The sequence below is a fragment of the Cupressus sempervirens genome, chromosome 9, assembly GCF_028749045.1.
Source record: "Cupressus sempervirens isolate cs-2001-9-10 chromosome 9, ASM2874904v1, whole genome shotgun sequence".
Classification (NCBI taxonomy): Eukaryota; Viridiplantae; Streptophyta; class Pinopsida; order Cupressales; family Cupressaceae; genus Cupressus; species Cupressus sempervirens.
Window position 1 is genome coordinate 793,540,591 of NC_143126.1, and position 22,423 is coordinate 793,563,013.

At 38.9% G+C, this 22,423-nt stretch overlaps 1 protein-coding gene across 1 annotated transcript in view; it reads right to left on the bottom strand.

Moving 5' to 3' along the window:
* Positions 1 to 13,652: 13,652 nt before the first annotated feature.
* The window catches only part of LOC149541101 (linamarin synthase 1-like), a 56,961-nt gene continuing 48,190 nt past the window's right edge, over positions 13,653 to 22,423 (bottom strand). The window contains exon 2 of the mRNA XM_089802787.1: positions 13,653 to 13,766. Within this exon, the coding sequence (XP_089658913.1) occupies positions 13,653 to 13,766 (114 nt within the window). The remainder of the gene's footprint in view (positions 13,767 to 22,423) is intronic.

Here is a 22,423-nt window from a genome sequence, read left to right on the forward strand (position 1 = left end):
CGATTAGAGGGAAATATTGCACTAGAACCAGGAGACATCAAGTTGTGGGTCGTTGAATAACATATGACAATCAAATTTTGACTTGTAGGGATAAAGTGTGTGTGTGAACTGTCTTAAATTGTGCTCAAGACCTGTGAAAAAAATTTGTTGAACATACACAATTCAGTGGTTACTATAAAAAAAAGGTCCTTTTGCTAAAGAGATCAATTGTTTGTATTTCTCAAAGTTGCTTTATCCTTTGAGAAATTGTTTGCTCATTTATCCCCGTATCAGAAGAAAGAAAGTTTCACCTTTGTCATCTCAAAACAATGGTTGTTAGCAAGTCCATTCGCAACAACTGCTTGTCTCGCTGGTCCAATTTGTCCATTTGTCTCAAAATGATCGACTTATTCCCTCAAAAACACAAGAATCACTAAGCAGAACCTAAAGTTATGAATCCTTTGTTGGCCCAAAGTCTTGTTGTTTTTCAAAATACTTTGCCATTTACCCTACTTGATCGAAAATATCACAAATCTTATCTTTGAGAGACCTCACCTTCAATATATAAGAAATGGTTGTTAGCAAGCCCACTCGCAACACCGTACTTTTAGTTTTCCACTTGACTGAAAATGACACATTATTTTCCTTGACTAGAAGATAGTTAGCCAAATTAATCCTAAAAGAATCTAAAACTTGCTATTTCTTAATTTATTCATGTTCCAACCCAAGGTCTAGAAGGTATATTTAGTGTAGTCACTACCTCCAAAACCCCATAGTTGTGATCAAAATCCCTTAGAAATATCTCATGTCAGGCCAACCTAAGGCTAAGTTCAAAAAGGCTAAACTTCCACAAATACTAGTTTACACGGAGATAGAAGTCGAACATCAAAAACATACCCCCAACCCAAGGATTGCCAAGCTAGACCAAATTAAGAAAGACAGAGCACACATTGCATTACAAATCGAATGGGATTACAAGATTTAGAAACTAACTCTCCGACGAGGTGTCAACCATAACCTTATCAATAACTCTAGTGTTAACTACTTTGATTAGGTCCATCTTTTTCCACACACACTTATGCACTTGTCTCCTTGTAGGTTTAGTCTCTTTGTTAATTCCTCATCCCATCTAAACATTTGGTATAATCATCTCCTCCACCTTTTGTCATCGAACCTTAGGTTTTTAGAAATCCTCCAAATCAAGCATCACTAAACACTAGAATCCTCCATTAGTTGCTCCACACCTAGAAACGTTTTTCGCATCACCTCATTAAACTTTGTCCCCCTAAAGAAATCTCCATCCATCTCACCATCATAGTTGTCCTTAAACTAAGCATTGTTTAGGATAAACTATCATTTGTGTCCCACATCACCTTAAGCAAAATGTTGGGCTACATACTTGATCCCATTTGTATTCCCAACGGTCACAAGGCTACCTTAGGGTTTGATATTGCTACCACATATCCAAGTTCACACTTAAGGGAAACACAATCTCCTCTACGTAGCACCATATCATCTAGATTCCTAAAAGTATCATATACACTTAGCATCATCCCTCTTTGCATTTTCATCATTAGGAAAGTCATCCTTTCATGCCACCCACCACTCGTTTTGGTAGGAACACAAGGAAAAAGGACATGGATCCTAGTCATAGTAATAGCACATCTCAAGCTCAGCCATACCCCGTCGTTTCCATAGTGGCACCAGATCCACCACCACAAATCCCTGAAGAGACAGGTTCCTCCATAGACATTGATGCTTTCATTAATCAATCTGGTCATACCACCATTGTTAATGCCATCATAGACCAAAACAAGGAGACCATCATGGCAAATTTCTTAAGGGATAGTGTTGGTTCCTTTGAATTTGGGTGTCCACCACCTATCGACATTTCAGATCCTACACACCCTCTATTTGGGTGGCAACCACCAGTTGCAGAGTCATCTGTCCTCACTGATCCTTTCTCTGGATATCAACCACATCAGACAGAACTTGCAGACCCAAATATACCCTCAACCCAGGTGCCTGTTCCCATTCCACAAAACACCTATCCCATCCTCACTCAACCCTTAGTACATACTACATCCCAACCAACCTCATGTGTATCATCTACCTTTGCTTCAACCACTCATTTCCCTACTCCACCAAATCCTCTGTTTACATCCATCAACACTACCTTTTCACTTCCACCTCACAACACACCTAGTCTATTTACTACCCAAATGCCACCACTAGGGTCAAATACCTCATCTTCCATCCCACCCAACATCACTATCAACCCCTTTGTAGCTAGCCAAAGCTCTTCAACCCCATTTCCTTTGGGACCTTGGAATGTTGCTATAGCACAAGGACCTACCACTAGTCTTCCCCCTAGCACTGCAGCCATGTTTGCCCCTCAGACACTTTCATCTACCACTTCACATTGTTATTCACTACCACCCCTTACCAACTATTTCTCCATGCCACCTTTGGGAAATAGACAAACCACCCCACCATTGTAGTTCCCTATGATGAATACTCTACCACAGATTAATTACCTTGTGCCTATTCATAATCAGTCATACTCTCAAGCAGGAGCACAACCCACATATATTGGACATGGTATGTATTCCCAAAGCATGGCACAAGCATTACCCACCTTACCACTCTTTCAACTGTAGTCTTCACACTAGTAGTATGCTCAAGCACCCACACAAAGATATCTCATAGGGCAGCAGCCTCATACTTATCTTCCCCACCAACAAACTTCTCAACAAATGCAGCAGTATACCCAAAACACATTCCAACAACCCATGACATCCATCACACCAACTGTGCAACCTATTTTTCCATAGACACCACATGGCAACCAGGGTTTTCCATACCAATTGCAACCATCAGATCTTGGCATGTATCCTATGCTGGAGGCACTCTCTCTCCCACCTATAAACTCTGAATGGGAAGAGATGAAAAATGCTCTCAAAGCCCTCAAGGATGGAACAGATACCAAAACGTTCAAATTTGAGAATGATTTCCCATACCCTTTTGATAAGACTATCACGATGACTCCATTTCCTAAACATTTTGAGATCCCCAAGTTTGAAAAATTTAGGGGGAAAAGTGATCCAGTCACACATGTTAAGGAATTCTATATGCATTGTCAGGAGGTAGCTTATAATGATGTGTTCCTCATGCGGCTCTTTCCCAAGAGCCTAGCAGGACCAACCTTGGAATGGTTCTGTCGTATCCCTCAAGGTACTATTAAAACTTTTGCAGAACTTTCTGAGGCCTTTATTGCCAGTATACCCATCTCGTTGAAACTGAATTGTCTATAGTAGACCTAGTTCATACTAAACAAAAAGGCAGAGAAAGCCTCGCATAATACTTTCAACACTGGCAGATCCTCACAACAAGGATCTCTTGTACCATCCTTGAGCATCATCTTGTCAAGATGTTCATAAACAATGCACACCCAAGCCTTGCTCATCATATGGTTATGAATTGTTTGCAAACGTACAAGGGCATCAAAGAAAAAGGAATGGGCCTTGATCAAGGCCTCATTAAGGATGGTCTCATTAGATTATACAAAGAAAACACCTAGGACTAAGGTCTGAGCAATGACAAAACCCGATACTGGAACAAAAACAAAAACAAAAACACAGTGACAGATGGTGCCACTAACACCTGAAAAATTCATATCGTTGGGGCGGCTACCAATGTTCCCACCAAATTTTGCCAACAAAAAAATTATCAATGGCAACCCCCTATGTATCACCCGTCACCCATACAGAATAATCAACAAATACCTGCTCATCGTAATCAGACCAATGCTATCACACTTTTGGTAGGTACTAAACCCCGTGTTCAAAGACAACCTCGTGTATACACCCTGTTGGGGGAACCTCTTGATGCAATCTTTGAAAAACTAGCTAAGGATAATCTTATTTGACATCCACCAACTCAACCCTTGGAACCAAACCAATCTAGGGCATCCTAGTATAAAGATAATGAGTTTTGCAAATTCCATCGTGTCAAAGGACATACCACCCTCAAATGCATGCAACTCAAGGACTATGTCCAAGACCTAATTGATCAAAAGGAAATCACAGTGGGGGCACAAACTTCACCTAATGCAAGATTAATGATGTATCAAAATTCTTTCCCTCCTCATAACACAAACCTAGGAAAAGCACTTGCAAACCCTCCTGTCAACAAACCAAACAATACTCAAGGCAAACAAGGAGATAACCGAGACAAGTCTCAAAACTATACCTCAGCGTATTTAGACTGTGGAAGCCTTATTGGTTGCATATCATAGGTTGAGTCATCCATCAACGTCATTAAGGGCCTAGATACCCAATGTGTAGTTGCTACTCACCAGACTTGACTCAATATAGTTAGCCCACCTATTTCTGCACCATCAAGACCACCTCCATCAGAATCATCCTCATTAGGGCTACAATATAACATCTTGGAACACCTTGGAAACACACTGGCCCGTATCTCCATTCTGGATCTCTTACAAACAAGCCCACTTTATCAAGAGATCCTCAACAGTACTCTACATGAGTCACGCGTCCCCTCCGACATAAATACCATCGAGTTTCATGACTTGGTCGCCCATCTTTCAGCCTCATGTGCCTTATCCTTCAAAACCATTGATATCCCAAAAGTTGAACCAGATCATATCCTTCCACTCCGCATAGCCATCATGGTTTCTGACTTTGCTATTAAAAGGGTCATGATAGATAATGGATCAACTTTAAATCTATGTACTTTAAAGTTCATCAAATAGGCAAGATACATTGAGGTAGATATCATTAATGAAGTAATCACCATCAAGGCCTATGACAATTTGGAGTGCACCACTGAAGGAACCATCTTGCTCCCTATAAGAGTTGGCCCAGCCACTCAAGAAACACTTTGCCATTTAGTTTATCTTAACCTTCCATACAACATCCTCCTCGCTCACCCATGGATTCATGCCATGAAGGTCGTTCCATCCACATATCATCAGTGAATCAAATTTCGCATAATGGCACTGAGATAACCATCCATGTAGACCCTGAACCCTTTGCTTATTGCAATGCGGTTGAAGCTTCATACACCAATCATTGTCCTGGGATCGAAGTTGGCCACACCACAGCCAGTTCCTCTAGCATCTGCCATGATCCAAACACAATTTTAGCCTCCACCCTTTGCATGATTAAGATCAACTAATAGGTTGTGGTGAGTATAGTCTTACAGATGCTTTTGTTGTTGGTGCTCTACCACTTGATCCACATACCCAAGGACACCTGACACATCAAGAGCCTATATCGAAAACCACCTCTCGACTCCAACAAATGGGCCCTACCACATTTATTACCAAGGGTACTCTTGATGGAGAGGAGAATGCACCAGACATTAAAACATGGCTATACAAAGAGCCCCCTCTTAAAAGTGAAGCACTTCTTGATCACTTTAAACATAAATATCCATGGTCACATCGCTTGGCCATAGAGCAATGGGATTATCAAGGAGGTGGTTTAGGCTGCCAGGAATCAGGTATGAGATAGCCTATAGAAGCACACCAAGGGTAGAAAACCAAAGGCTTGGGTTATGGACACCCCGCAATTAAGAGCACTACAACGGAAGGCCACACCTTTATGAACATCCAAAACACTCTCGTTGAGGTTGAAGACATCCCCGAGGAAGTTGAAAAGAAAGCTTATGACGATATTTTCCTTGATGAAATAATCCTTGGAGCCTCTGTGCTCTGCCAATTATCCTTGAATTTCATAGACCTCCCCCTCGCTCACCTTGAACTCATGGATTGGGACCAACCAAGTGTCGTTCATGTTGACAACTTCTCTACTGAGCATGTGCTCCTTAAATTCATGGGGACAGAAACATCACATAAACGTCTGCCACCACCATCGGCATATGTCTACAAGCTGGATCCCGCAGGTTACTTCGAGGAGGAGGAAATCTCCAATCGCAAAACATAAATAAAAAAAGAAACAAAAAAGCAAAAAATCAAAGGAAAAATGTCCTCTGGTGAAAACTCCTCTGGAGCATCATTGGATAACTCAAAAAATGAAATAAAAATAAACGATGTATCTAATGGTGAAAACCTCTTTGAGGTGCCTAAAGATGGAGATTTCATCCTTCCCCCGCAAGAGCATAGGCATCCTATCTCTTTAGTTTTGACAGAGGAAACTCGACCAGTAAATATTAGTTTGATAGAGATCCCACATATCACATACATCGCAGCCTCTCTACCACTTGAACAACCAAATCTTCTTATTGAGATTCTCCGTGAAAATGTAGGCTGCTTTGCATGGTCATATCAGGACATGCCGAAGTTGGACCCCAAACTAGTCGTACACCATCTGGCAGTAGATCCAGGGGCCAGGCCCGTTAAGCAAAAGCTCCATAAGATGCACCCCAATGTTGCTTTATTGGTTAAAACAGAGTTAGAAAAATTGTTGGAGGCCAAAATCATTCGCCCAATAGATTATTCTGAATGGATTTCTAACATTGTACCTGTTACCAAGTCTTCTGGTGATATTAGAATCTACACTGATTTTAGGGATCTTAATAAAGCTTATTCGAAGGATGACTTTCCATTACCAAATATCGACATGATTGTAGATCTCACCGCAGGTCATGAACTCTTATTACTAATGGATGGTTTCTCTGGATATAATCAGATTCATATAGTAGAGGAAGATCAACATAAGACAACATTTACTACACCTTAGGGCACATTCTGCTATAATGTGATGCCATTTGGGCTAAAGAATGCCAGGGAAACCTATTAGCGCGCCATGAGAGTCATCTTTCATGACCTAATCCATAAGATTCTTGAGGATTACATGGATGATATTTTAATAAAGTCTCTCAATGCTTTTGATCACTTATTTCACCTCGAAGAAGTGTTTAATCGATTGGCAAAATATCATCTCATGCTGAATCCAAAGAAATGTGTCTTCGGTGTCACCTCAGGTAAGCTCTTAGGCTTCATTGTGTCATAGTGTGGTATTGAGATTGACCCTAAGAAGGTCAAAGCCATCATGGATATGGCTCCTCCTAAGACACTCAGGCACCTTCATTCTTTGCAAGGAAAACTCCAATTAGTTTGGCGGTTCATTTCTCAACTTGTTGATAAGTGTCAACCTTTCACTCACTTGCTTAAGAAAGATTAGAATTTCAAATGGGACTCAGCTTGCCAGTGCAATTTTGAGCTCATCAAGCAATACTTAGCTAATCCACCTATTTTGGTTCCTCCAGTTGTAGGGCGCCCACTCATATTGTACATCACAGCTACTCCCATAGCATTAGGTGCTCTTCTAGCACAACTTGACGATGTAGGAAAGGAACGAGCTATTTATTACATTAGTCGAACATTAGTGGGCTATGAGCTCAACTACACGCCAATGGAGAAGGCATGCTTAGCAGTGGTGTTTTCAACCTAGAAGCTACGTCATTACATGTTGATTCATACTGTGCAACTAATATCAAAGATTGATCCATTGAAATATATGCTCTCTCGCACAGTACTCACCAGATGCCCGACAAAATGGGTTATGCTTCTCAGCAAGTTTGATATTCAATATGTTGACAGAAAGGCCATCAAAGGCCAGGCTATTGTAGATCACTTGGCTGACGCACCCTTAGTTGCAGATCACCCACTCATCATGGAATTTCCAGACAAATACCTCTATTTGATAGAAGAACAATCACTTTGGAAGCTATATTTTGATGGCTCCTATACATCGCATGGCTTTGGTGCGAGCATACTCTTGGTTACACCTCAAGGTTATTATATTCTTAAATCTTTCAAGCTACAATTTCAGTGTACCAATAACATTGCAAAGTATGAGGCCCTTGTTGCAGGACTCAAAATCACTATTGAATGGATTATCATAGAGCTTTAGGTTTATGGTGATTCTCAGCTTATCATTAAACAAGCATTGAATGAATATCAGACCAAGGATGACAAGCTACTACCTTACAAAGATCTAGTTGATCAATTAAAGGAGCATTTTACTTAGATCCAGTTCATACAGGTACCTAGACTCTAGAATAAAGCAGCTGATGCTATGGCTACTATTGGTTCTCTCTTGGAAATGTCACGCAAAGCTACGCAATATGAATTCTTGGTTGAGCAACTGCATGAACCCGCATATGAGAATAATGAATCAACATGAGTCTGTGTCTTGGTTGGTCCCCAATCCCCATGGTACCACAAAATTCATGCTTACCTACTAAATGGTATCGTATCTCCTCACCTCACACGAACCCAACGCCAAAACCTTATTCGCAGAGCTTCCTGTTACAATATCATCGTCCAAACCCTATATCATCGTGGTTATCATGTTACTTTCTCTTGATGTTTGGATCAAAATGAGGCTGTGATGGCTCTCAAAGAGGTACACGCTGGACTTTGTGGTGCTCACATGAGCGGATGGTGCTAGCAAAGCAGATCCTTCGGGCTGGATATTATTGGCCTGCTCTAGAACATGATGCATGTGAATTTTTGAAATGATGTTTACCTTGTCAACAACATGCTAATTTAATCTAGGCTCCAGTACAAGACTTGCAACCCATTGCACCACCATGGCCTTTTGCCTACTAGGGGTTTGATCTCGTTGGTCTTATTGCACCACTTTCTTCAGAAGGGCACAAGTGGATAATCATCGCCACTGATTACTTCACTAAGTGGGTCAAAGCAGTTCCCCTTGTCACTACTACGAGAGTTCAAGTGTCCAAGTTTATCCTATATCATATCATATGTCGCTTTGACATCCCAGCTACCATTTTCATTGACCATGGAGGTAATTTTGAAAACCTAAATATGGAGGAATTGTGCACTTCCCTTCATATCCATTATCGTTTTTCTAGCCCATACTTTCCACAAGGTAATGGTCAGGCAGAGGCAATTAATAAAACCCTACTCAAAATCCTCAAGAAAGTTGTTAATGACTCCGGCGGTGATTGGTATTTGCAAATTAATCTTGCCCTATCGGCATACCACACTTCATTTTGCATAGCCACTGGCACAACTCCAATAGGCCTATGACCACCTCATGGTCTACTAGAATCGCCTCAAGTGCAATTTTAGCAGGAAAGTCCATCCGTGCAATTTTTAGGAAGGTGACATGGTCCTCAAAGAGAACATGAAAGCTCAAGCTAACAGAGAAAAGAAAGGCAAGTTTGAGCCCACATGGCTTGATCCTTATGTGGTCACAACCTCTTTTGGCTCAGGAGCCTATCAGCTATCTACCCTTGAAGGTGAAGTCCTAAATGATCCTACCAACATTATTCACCTTAAGAAATTCTACGCTTGAGGACAAAATTTGCAAATCAAAAATAGGCAAAGAAACATAAAGTGTCCAATAGTGAAAACCTGGAAATTCAAGCGCTTTGGATAGGTCCCTGGTGAAAACCTAGCAAATAGGCACCAGGTGTACTACAACCTTTCCATTATCTATCAATGATATCCATATCATGTATCACCCCTTTATATCTCATCGCCCATCTCCCCATTTTCCAAGATATTCCAAAAGTTCCCCCCTCGCACTCCAACAACTCACAATACCAGTTTGGAAAGCCTACCTAGATCACATATTTTACCATGGTTAGCATATCTATTTCATCCTTGTACCTTACCACATGTATCATATCAGGTGTATTTTATCCTTAAAACCATGCCTTTATATCATATACCTATACCAAGCCACAATATTCTATGTACCACATCCTTGTCACGCAACCAATAATTCTGTGTATCATACCCATGTAACAATAACCATATTGCATCAATGCTATGTCCTCGTCCTGAGCTTTTTCCTATCATGTGCACATCTGCTACTATATTCTATCCTACATTCCTGAGTCATCCATGCTTGTATATTTTTGAGCCTTACAGCAAAATCCCACATCACTATCTCACTCACATCCTAGTTCCAATTCCAAAATTGCTAAGAAAATTATCAAAAACATTCATAAATCATCCAAACAAATTTTAAAAAAAAAACAAAACAAAACAAAAACAAAAAAAGAGCTTCCTGCTCTCATAATCCTTTCACACACACCTTACTTTCCAGAATAAAGACCTTGACATGAGACAAAAACCTTTCACAAACCCTACACAATGAGAAACTAATAGAATTACAACCCTTTTGCATAGACCTCTCGAAGAGAATCTTTTGGAGTTGTAACCGTTTGCAAGGCCCATGCCAGTCGCCTCACACCATAAAAGGAGAACCAACCCCATCACTCCTCTACTAACCATCGATACATCTAGAAAATGAAGCCAAACTCGCTCTTCAATGTCCTCCATTGGATTGCCAGAGGATTATGCACAAACCACCCCAAAAATCAAACCCACAAGGATGGAGGGAAAGACAGTGCTGATAGCCGACACAGTTACCCAAACTACCCAAAAATACCAAAAAAATTCAAAAATACCCAAAAATACCAAAAAAATCCAAAAATCACCCAAAAATACCAAAAAATTTCAAAAATCATCCAAAAATACCAAAAAACTCATAAACTACCCAAAAATACCAAAAATACCAAAAAAATTCAAAAATCATCCAAAAATACCAAAAAAATTCATAAACTATCCAAAAATATCAAAAAAATTCAAAAATCATTCAAAAATACCAAAAAAATTCAAAAATCACCCAAAAATACCAAAAAAAATTCAAAAATATCCAAAAATACCAAAAAAATTCATAAACTACCCAAAAATACCAAAAAAATTCAAAAATTGCCCAAACAATATCAAAAAAAAAAAAAAAAATTCCAGAACATTCAAAAGGGGGTCATAAATACCAAATATGGCCATAAAAGCTTGAAACATTAAAACACCACCCCAAAATTCCTCTCAAATTCTGATAGTAAGAAATTGATATTAAGAAGAAGCGTGGTAATGTCCTGAAACATAATTCCAAGCTTAGGAAAATCCAGCACAACTCGACTAGCAAAAGAGATGTCGCAAAGCCAATTGACACCTTCCTTCCATGCAACCATTATTAATGTGAATCAAGAAGGATTTTTAGTCTTATTTAAGTTGCAGTGGCCACAATTTGTCTACCCACCTTCAACAAATATATCATATTGTCTCGTAAGCCCACGTGTCCTTTTTGGACCCCTCAAGTGCCTTTTTAGGCCTTAAATAATTTTTCACGACCCACGTATCCTTTTCGGACCCCTCTAGTGCCTTTTTAGGCCTTAAATGCTTTTTCAAGGTCCAAGTGTCCTTTTTGGACCACTATAGCGCCTTTTTAGGCCTCAAAGTTTTTTTTCAAGGCCCAAGTGTCCTTTTTGGACCCCTCAAGTGCCTTTTTAGGCCTTAAATAATTTTTCACGACCCACATGTCCTTTTCGGACCCCTCTAGCGCCTTTTAAGGCCTTAAATGCTTTTATAAGGTCCAAGTGTCCTTTTTGGACCACTCTAGCACCTTTTTAGGCCTTAAATGATTTTTCAAGGCCCACGTGTCCTTTTTGGCCCCCTCTAGCGTCTTTTTAGGCCTAAAAGCTTTTTTTTTCAAGGCCCACGTGTCCATTTTGGACCACTCTAGTGCCTTTTTAGGCCTGAAATGATTTTTCAAAGCCCAAGTGTGCTTTTTGGACCACTTTCGTGCCTTTTTAAGCCTTAAATAACTTTTTCAAAGTACTAATGTCCTTTTTGGCCCCCAAAATGCCTTTTTAGGCTCAAAGCGCCTTTTCCAAGGCCCTATTTTGACCTTTTCTAGCCCCAGAAATGCCTTCATAGACCCAAGCACCTTTTTTCAGGCCCCCGAAATGCCTTTTTAGGCTCAAAGCACCTTTTTCAAGGCCCTATTTTGACCTTTTCCAACCCCAGAAATGCCTTTATAAGCCCAAGCACCTTTTTCAAGGCCCTATTTTGACCTTTTTAGACCCCCGAGACACCTTTCTAGGCCCAAGCGCCTTTTTCAGGCCCTTGAGACATCTTTTTTGGCCCACACACCTTTTTCAAGGCCCTCTTTTGGCCTTTTCAAGACCCTGTTTGAACTCTTTTGGCCATCACAAGCCTTGCATAGGTCCCAATGCCTTTTCCACACCTCATAAACATCTGTCTCATCACACACCTAGAGAAACATCCCCACGTTTTGTCTTATTATTGTCTGTCATACTTGCTAAATCTACACAGACATTCTCACCTACGAGTCATGGTTACCCTTACTCTATAAATTGTATTTTTCCCACTTTTCCAAGAGTCAAATTATTTCATTATTTATCCCAAAAAATTCAAATATATATCAAACATCCCAAAAAAATTTAAATATTCGACAAAAACACAAAAACATCCATATATCTTCCATAAAATCCCAACAACAAAACATGAGATTGCATTACAAACAACATTCATTGTCCCTTTGATTGCCACAACAACAAGCACAAAATTTCTATTCTCCTATGACAGCAAGAACAACATTCCATTTAACTAATAATGTTTGGCAAATTTTTTATTCTAGCCTCCCTGGGGGAGGTGGCAAGACAGGGTGTCCAATCAATGGCATTCCTTTAGACCCAGTCCCAGATGATGATGCCCCTGGAGTCATCCTCGCACTTGCCCAAAATGTATCCATGGGGATCGGGATGTTACCACACCTCAAGAGGGTGTTTATCTGCCCCATAAAATGTTTCTCAGAGTACACAACTCCTCTCCTTTGCTCCAAAGGGACCGCTTGGTGATATAATCCCATGTAGTATGTCGCCTCTCGTGCAACCCTCGCTAATTTCTCCATGAGATCTTTCATTTCTACCCGTAGTCTTTCTGCTCTTGGAATAGTTATTATCCTCTATGCAATATCGCATTCTCTTTCATGTCTATTCGCTAGCATTTTCATTGACTCCCTCTCATATTTCACTGTATTCAATTGATTCTGGTACCACGTAATGCACACATTACTTGCATTCAGCTACTCTTGTGACCTCCATGCTAAACTATTGGTCTTCACTGTTGACTCCCTAAACGCTTCTACTTGCAACCGCAAGAGCACTAATTCATTTTCACATCTCTCCATCACCGCTCTCTCAGCTGCCAAAGTTGCCTCCACAGTCTCCACTCTTGTTTGCTCCATCATTAACATCATTCCAAGGCACTCAGCTTCCGTTCGTGCACCATCCTCTTGTGCTCTTTCAATCAAGCCTTGAAAGAAATTTGCATCTTTCTTCGCCTGGTCAGCCTGTTCTTTTTCCACTGCCAATGCTTTCTCCATCACCACCACTACATCATGAGCTTCTTTTACTGCAACATCAAATTGCAATGCTTGAAATGGCCAAAATGCAGACAACACTGGGTAACCCTTTTGTTCCCTAGAGCTCTGCATCATATCTCCTAAACTGCTTTTTCCCTTCTTCCATACGACCGTTGTTGGTCGCATCATGGATCTTTGTTCCTCTTCTGGAAGAGTCTCTTCTACAGATGGCTGATCTTTTGCACTTGCTCCCTCTAACAACACTCCCACACTTGGTAAGTTTGTCTCCTTCTCTTTTTCCATCGCCTCTGTTTGTTGCATCACACCTTATGCTAATAGTTGCAGCAAGGTCGGATCTTCTTCTTCCTCTTCTGGCTTATTTTGAGCTAGATTAATTTTGCTAGCCTCCACCACTCCACGATCACAATGTCGCACACTTTGATGTGGCAAGGTTTCTCTTCCTTCTTGTTGGCTCTACTTTACGCCTCGCTTCTGCCCCCGCAACCATTTCCTTTCTCCTTGGCTTTCATTTTCCTCTTCACTCCATCCTCTCGTTCCTCCTTCTATCGCCTCTAGCATTTTCTGCCTCTACTCTTGCGAATCAGCCATTCATATTTCACCCAGAGCTTAATTCTTCGCTCACTTTTTTTTGCTAACACTTCTTGTTGTTAGGCTTTCATCAAATTCACTCATCTTTCATAGAACCAACAACATTCTCCATCGCTTCCATTACACGCTATCCATATCTTCGGCAACAAGCTTCAATACCCACCATCATAATAGTCAAGTCGGCAACTACTTCCATCCTTTCCACACCTCACCTTCCCTATCGTAACAGTATGCTATATCCTATCTCTTTCCACTAGCTTCTCATCCCATGCTTTTCATCACACTATCTCCTCATCCCTAGATTTTCTTCTACTAATCTTCTCATCTTCATCTTTCCTGCCACTATCCTATCATGTTGAACTTTTGTATGGTCATCCCTTGTAAATACTTTGGTTTTTCCATTGTACCATCCTTTCATGTCAATCCTTCACTTGGTATCCTTGTATATCTCTCCTCTCTTCATGTTAGTTCATGCTTGATCATAACTTGTAGCTCTCTTGGTTAGGTGCTTTAGCGAATCCTCGTATGAGATCCCCTGTCATCAAAATGTTGTCCTGAATAGTTCTAATTTCCCATTTGATCCTAGTCCTCAATATTACCGATAGATCCTTGTAGGATGCATCCTTCCTCTCATCTACTCTTGGTCCGCCAGTATCTAGTCCTATTGATCTCTTTGGCAAAAGGTTACTTTTTCATGGCTTTACATTTTCTTTCGATTTATTTTCTTTTTAGGATTTCACGTTTGGTTCTTAAAGTATCTCTTCCAAGTGATTTGGGTTGTTCCCTCCTCATGGTCGCCACGATTTTTTATATCATGGTGTGCTATGAAAGTGGCACTTCAAGCGCAAGGTTTAGATCAGGTCTTTTTCTTTTTCTTTTCTGCTTGTGAGTCAATCGGATATGACCCTTGCATAGTCCAAACATGTGATCACTTGTGGTTACATGGTGCGCTTGGGAAATATTGTTTGCTTGTGGGTTACCCAGTATCATTTCCACTTTGATTCTTTCAGGATTCATGTGTGATGCTGGGGCAATCCTTGCGTGTTTGTTTCGCGTTAGTCCTATGTAATATTGATAAAAAGGCCTTGATGTTCTTAGTAACCTTGGCATATTCCCAATATTCCTATATCAAAATAAGTGCTCAACTACATGGTGGTTCTCCCCTTTGGAACACCCACACACTCAAGCTTCACTAGATTACTTCACACTATCCTCTTATCAAAATATTCCATCCCATTCAAGCATCCCATCCAATCAGTCTTACAAATCTAATAGTTTTATCCATATCACAATGATATCTCCTCTCAATTCCATGGTCTCTAATCTTGTATTAATCATCATCATATCACCTTCATTAATCATAATCATAGCTCCTTCATCAATCACAATCATAGCTCCTTCATCAATCATAATCTTAGTTCCTTCATCAATCATAATATTAGCTCCTTTATCAATCATAATCATAGCTCCTTCATCAATCATGATCATCAGCTCCTTTATCACTCATAATCAATAGCTCCTGCATCGATCATAATCATAGCTCCTGCATCAATCGACATCTTAGTCATCACCAATCATAAATTCTTGAATCATAAATCTGCCCAAATTTGCCATCTTCCAAATCACTTCCCTGGGTTCAATTTAGAAACCCAATCACCTTCCCCACTCTCCCTATAGCCAGTGTTCTTACCCATTCATTATCCTTGCACCCAAGGTTTTCCTCTGTCTCATTCTCCCATAGTAAGAGTATGTGCTTCCTTGAACCACCTCTCTTCGCCCCTCTCAGTCCTCTTGCTTGCCCTAGATTCTTGTACCTTTCAAGAAGTTGCCCGACCTCACCTTCTCTCTCTGCCATCTTCTTGAGGGGGCATCACACAGTCCACTCTCTCCTCTTCTATTCAAAACTGGGGCAATCATGTTGCTTTCAAAGTTTTCTTCATGTCGTCTATCTTCAAACTTCTTTGACATAGTATTGTTCCAACACTATCTCAAAGAGGGGCAAAATGTAGACACCTAAATCTGATTACATCACTTAAGTAATCCTATTTAGTCATCTTCTAAGGCATCATTAATTAAGTATTTAATATTTAATTAATCTATTGTCATCCCCTAGTTAATTAGTTAATTTAATTAACTATAGTCCAATTGATAAAATTAAAAGATCACTGAAAATCAATTTATCAATTAAATCCCTATTCCTCTATTAAATTGAATAAATCCTCAAATCTATTCAATTTAATTCTATATCCCCATTTTATTAAATAAATCATTTAATAAAATGTCTAAAATCCTAAGAGCCTCCCTAAACCCTATCCTAACCCCTAATCCAACCCATTCACACATACTAACCTCACTTAGCCACCTAACTAACCCATCCCATCAAATCTAAGCCACTTACCCCCTAATCCCCCCTCTAATCCAAGCTTAATCCTCTTCTAATCATGTGCACAATCATAAACATGGGTTAAGACTTGCTAACCCAAGCCAAAGTCAACAATCTCATTCTCCCCTCACCCTCCAACATTTAAGACCTGAGCCAAAGTTAACAATCTCATTCTCCCCCCAACCATCTCTATTTATGACCCAACCATCCTCATTTATGGCTCAACCTCCCTCATTACTCCTTTGACCAACCCATACCCTACCCTCTCACATCCAATCACCCTGGGACATGTGTCACCTCCTAATTGGCTTCAAACAAGCACAATCCATGTGCTCCCCTTTGAGTGCATCCTAGCCCTCCCTCACCATCTTGTCATCCTTGCATCTTGACCATCCATCCCTCTACCCCTTGGCCTATAAATAGAAGCCTCTTTTTTTACAAACATCATCCACTTTTCAAGCAAACTTATAATGCTATTTTGAGAGCCTAAAAACTACCAAAATACCATCATAATGTTGAAACCGCTTCGTACCTTCGTTGCTGAATCATTCATCCACACCCATATTTGATTATCACTCATCCACTTGGAGCTTGAGCACATCGCGAGCATACATCTACTATCCATCAGGGACATAGCTTCATCATCATGAGAAGCACTTTAGGAGTTTACCATCTTTGGTCTCCTTTCCTCAATTTTGTCTTCTTTGGTCCTATCTTAAGTGTTAGCTTGCTTAGTATTGTTAATGCTTTCATTTAATAGTTAGTATTCATATTTACTCTACTAAATTAGGTGATACAATATCGAGTTATAAAAAGAGTTGGAGAGAGATATAGAGTCATTTAGAAAGAGTAATTCCATTTTCCTCTATCCACCCCTCTCCTCTTTATAGATTTTTTCATATTTGATCTTCAATATACCTTCGGCATACCTATTGCACACAAAGGAGTGATTGCTAGTATATCTTTCTAACATTTGCAACTAGGATTTGATACCATGTTGATGAAGTAGGATCACTCCAAATATGTACAAAATTACAATTTAATATTGATAAATACTAAATATTGATTTGTAATTCTAAATTTGATAATTGTAATCATCGAACTCCAAAGGGTAGAGCATATATTAATTCCAGTGTCTTTCCTTGGGATTAGATATGTATTATAAAGGATATGAGTTGACATATCTGTGAGAAGACATGTCTCCAAAAGGTGTAGATATGCCTATTCATGGGTATGTCTCATGAAAAGGTGCCTCTTTATTCTCAATCTTTAATCAAGTTCCAACCCTTAAAAGCAAAAAATGATTTCCTTAAACAAACAGAGAGAGAGAGAGAGAGAGAGAGAGAGAGAGAGAGAGAGAGAGAGAGAGAGAGAGAGAGAGAGAGAGAGAGAGAGAGAGAGAGAGAGAGAGAGAGATTATCCTACTGAGGCTACAAAACATCAACACTTTCTTTTCAAATTCTTCTTCAAATAATTCTCCATCATTGTCACATGTGGATGATGAGGCTAGGGTGGGTGACTCCTATCTCTCTTTATGTTTATTTTGGAGTTAGATTCCCCTTAATCAAATTTCCTTTCATCTTTCTCTGACTTCTTTACACTTCTCTGTCATTTAGAATGACTTCCAGATGGCCTTGATTCTATTGGTGTATTTTCTTTCTCAAATGATGACACTTCTTCTTGTCTCATCTATTTCTCCATTGTTGGATTCTCTTGTCTCACCTATTCTCCATCACTATGAATAGACTTCATGGTTTTTGCAATAGGATCCTTCTCAAGTATTTGTTGTTTCTTAGGTTTGACTTCCTTTGCAAGGACCCGTCCCTTCCCCTTCTCAATTTCTTATCTCTTTTCACTAGTCTAAGTTTGACTTTGTGTTTCTCCTTGTTCTCCCTTTGTTTCTTTCTCTGGACTTGAGTCCATCTTTGTTAGATCAAACATCACCATAAATATTTCTCTCATTTGTGACTTATATTTTTCTTCATGAGCTTTTACCTCATATGATTCGTCATTTCTTTGTGCTTGTTACCCTTGTTTGGTGTCCTTGGGCTCTTTGTCCTCTTCTACCCTTGTTAGTGTCTTCTCCTTGCCTGGTACTTCAACTTGCCATACTTCTTCTTTGTTCTTTGGCAAGCTTTGTTACTATGTGGGTGTTGGGGTCTGAGTAACATAGGCACTTTCTCCTTTCCTTTCTCCTCTAATTGGACCTTTTATCTTGGCTTTGGATTTTGTTTACTTTTCATGGTAAATTCTTCTAGTTGACTCCTTTTCTATTGGCTTTGTATTTGCTTTACTTTTCATGCTAAATTCCTCCACTTGACTGGTAAGATTGTTCCATAGATTTTTCACATTTTGATATGCTTTATTTCATTTTTCTAGTTGTGGCTAGGACTACATTATCAAACATATTGAAGTCTTTCTTGCATGCAATACTAGTGTCATTCTTTCTTCTTTAGAAAGTTATGGTATTGTTCTTTTATAAGACTTCATCCATCATTCCTTTAAATTCAATGATTCCTTCCTTCCACTTATTAACAATTATTATGTCTAATTCATTGAGCATTAGTGGTTTAATATCTCCAAGTGCTTAGTTGAAGGTTTTCATACTCAAAAAAACAAAATTGACTATCTTATCCTTATTTGAATCATTGAACTTGGAAAATCTATTATTTAGAGTGTCACAGTTACCATTATGCATGATATGTTGTAAATATCTTTGATAGTAAACTTGTTTCCTTTATTTGGTCATTTGAGTGACTTGACTTTAGTTTCTTTAGTTGTCATTCCATCCTCTAGTGTTGGTGACACCTTCTTTCCTTCCTTCCCAATCTTCTTTCGCTTGTAAGTTTCAATTTTCAAGGTTTGATGGTGGTTGCTCTCTTCTTGCTGGTAGATTTTATTGACATCTCTAGTTCAAGTGAGGATTCCACTTGTATCTTAGCTTGAGGACTTATCTTATCTTCATAGGTTTCTTTTGCTTCTTCCTCTATGAATTCCTTTTTTTTTATCTTGTCTCAAGGCTTGGACTTTCTTCTTCCCTTTTAATTTTTTTCTTCTTGTAGCTATCTCTTACTGCTTCCTTCACTTGGTCTAAATTTCTTCGCTTTTGGATCAATGGGCTTAGTGAGTAGACTCTTAACATGAGTCTTGGTTAACACTTAATCAACTTCATATGGTAGCTCAATCAACTAGTGGTTTCAAGGTTGAACTATTTCTATCATACACTTGTTTGTGTTGGTGAGGAAAATATTTCCTTCTTGTACTCTTCTACCAGTGTGAAAGGGACCCTTTCCCTTTGTTGCATTCCTGGTTGGAACTCCTTAAATTATTCATCCAACAGTTTAGGGCCTTCATCTTCCAACTTATTGTCCAATCTCATGATTTGTGCAGAAGTAGGGATATTTTTCTTCCATTCAAACTTCTTAAACCCAAAGAACTATTTTCTAAATTAGAACAAAATACACATTAGTATAGCATTGTATTTAAAAGTGTGCTTAATGTAATCCCTCTTTATTTTTTGTAGTTTCTCCAAAATCTGCATTTGCAACCATCCACTTAGATCAAGTGTTACATGATCGTGAATGATTTGATGTGCATCATACTTTAATGTCCCCTTTCTAGCATTCATAGCATGATGTTGTCGTTAGCCTATTTCCCCACAGTCCCATAGGCTAACTAGGACATTAAAGGGGCTTAGAGGCCATTTGGCCTAGACAGTTTCAGTTGCAGGTCTTTCTGAGGGGTTCTGAGGCAACTTTGGGCATACTTACTATTTATAGTAAGTCATCTTGGACATGGCCGGACATTCAGTCACAGTGGTATGTCAATGGTAATTGTTTAAAATCGACAGGAAGACTTATTTATCATTGATAAGATTTGTTATGCATTGATAAAGCCATTTTATAAAGTTAAATTTAAATATTTAACTTTATTAATGCATAGACTATAGTTTGTGGGAAATATTTAAATTAAAAGAGTTCCCTTTATTTTTATAACACATTGGAGACATAAGGTACATAAAGGGAGTTATGTTTTATCCCACATTGAGAAAACGAAGGATTGAGCTCTTGTGAGAACACTATAAAAGAAATGGAAGAGTTTTTTTTTGTATGCTTGGATGAAGATTAATGTTATGTTGCTAGATATCTGATTATCGGGCTTGGAGGACGGAATCCCTCTTTGCTAGCATTCTCTTCACTGTTGGAAGACACGGTCAAGAGGATCAAGGGTGTTTTCACTTCAGGAAACACACTGGGTTTCATTTGGGACGTTTGCATAAAGAAATTTACAAGGGTTTGAGGTGCAGATCTGAAGTTAGTTATTGCTATAGTGTCGCATGAACAGTATTTTGCTATAGTCGGCATGAACAGTATTTTGCTACAGTATGGCGTGAACAGTGTTGGTATCAATTTTACTTGTTTTTTCGGCTGATTAGAAGTTTGGAGGGCTAGCCGACTACATCTGCAAAATACTACGGCAACTAATTCCAGGTTTCTTCTGCCAAATTTTGATATTTTGCATAATAATTGTTGAATACAAGTCTGAATAGTTGTTGCAGCCTTTAAGGCAGCTGTAAGTGCACATCTACATTTAAAAGTCACCCTTTATTAGCAGATTGAAAGAGTTTCCAGATTTTTCATATACTATTGAATGTGTGCCAAGTGTTTGTGAAAATGTTATGATGTGTATTATGCATTTTAATGTCACTTCATAGTTGTTCGTAAATCTACTCATTGGAAATAAATTTATTGAGGAAATCAGCTTTATGAGTTTGCATACAAAGTGTTTGACAATATTCCTTAAGTTAAATTTATGCAAGTCAAAGTTCAAATCAGGGGAGGATATTACACATACACTGCTCCACTCAACACACTATTGTTCCTACTACAATAGTATAGACTATATGTGATCACATACTTCATCTCTATATTGGTCTTTCATCATGCACATGTCCATCATGGTGATATCCAATTAACTCTACCATATCTTTTGGGGAGTATACATTTTTTTGTCAACTGCCTTCTATTTCCACTAAACCCTATAACCTTGAATATTAGATGATTTGTGATTTTGTAGGGCTTGTCAAGCCAATGTATTTATTATGCACTCTTCTTAGCATGATTATGACCCAATCAAATCAATTATCGTAGCTGCTTTTCACAATTGTAACTACCAATCCTTTAACCAACAAGATGATAGTAAAATTTGTGCAATAAAACCATACAATACCACACAAGAGGGCATACATCATTAACACAAGTATTTATATGTAAAAACCCTTAATGTGAGGATAAAAACCATGATGGGAGTAATATACCCACTAACCTTCCCTTGCAAGTAAAAGGTTGTCTATTTAAAGGCTACAATTGTTCTTTCTAGGAATACATTCTATTAGGAATGTATATAATCTACCAGGATTGCAAAATCTTGTTAAAGCTACATTTTTAGAGGATTTGCAAATCTCTTTCTGAGAGATGCCTTGCTAGAGTATTTACAAAGACTTACATTCAAGTCTTCCTTATTAAAGGCTTACAATAGTTGCAATGATAAGAAAGCAAACTGAGGTTTTAGATCTAAAGTGTGGTACACCTTGTCTTGTAGGTCTTTTGTTTATACCTCTAAGATTCCTTGATCTTCTTGTTCTTTGGCTTTCCCTTTATAAACTTTTGTAGTTCATTTCTTCCTCTCCATGCTTATACAACTGTCTTTTTTCAGGTCTTTGGCCTATTCCTCAATTCTTCTCTAAACTTCCAACAATGTCATTCCTCAATAACAATAACAATAACTTTTTAAAAAATTATATACATCCTTTTACATATAGGTACCAAAACCCTAAAATACTCTGCTCAAAGTCATTGAATTCAAAAATTGAATTGCATGCAAGAGCTAGTCACAAAATACCCTTGACTATCTATACATAGGCATGTTTTTCTTCTTGTAAGTCAACATCCAAACTCTAATCCTTGCATCCTTTTGTTTCACCATCCTACATGTTTGTCTCATCACACTTAGACTATCCTTTCCTTGTTTTATATCCATGACTTACCCACCATGTGTGTTCCTTGATTCACAATTCACTTTGCTTGTCATGACTTCAATTGAGTCAATCTCCTTGTCTTAACTAGTAGAATAGTGTATTGATGCTTGCATGACCTTGTAACCTATTCATCTTCCATCAATCAATTGCCAATCAATGACAACACTTGAATTCTATGTAATGCTAAGCATTAAACATCACATTTTGTCAATCCAC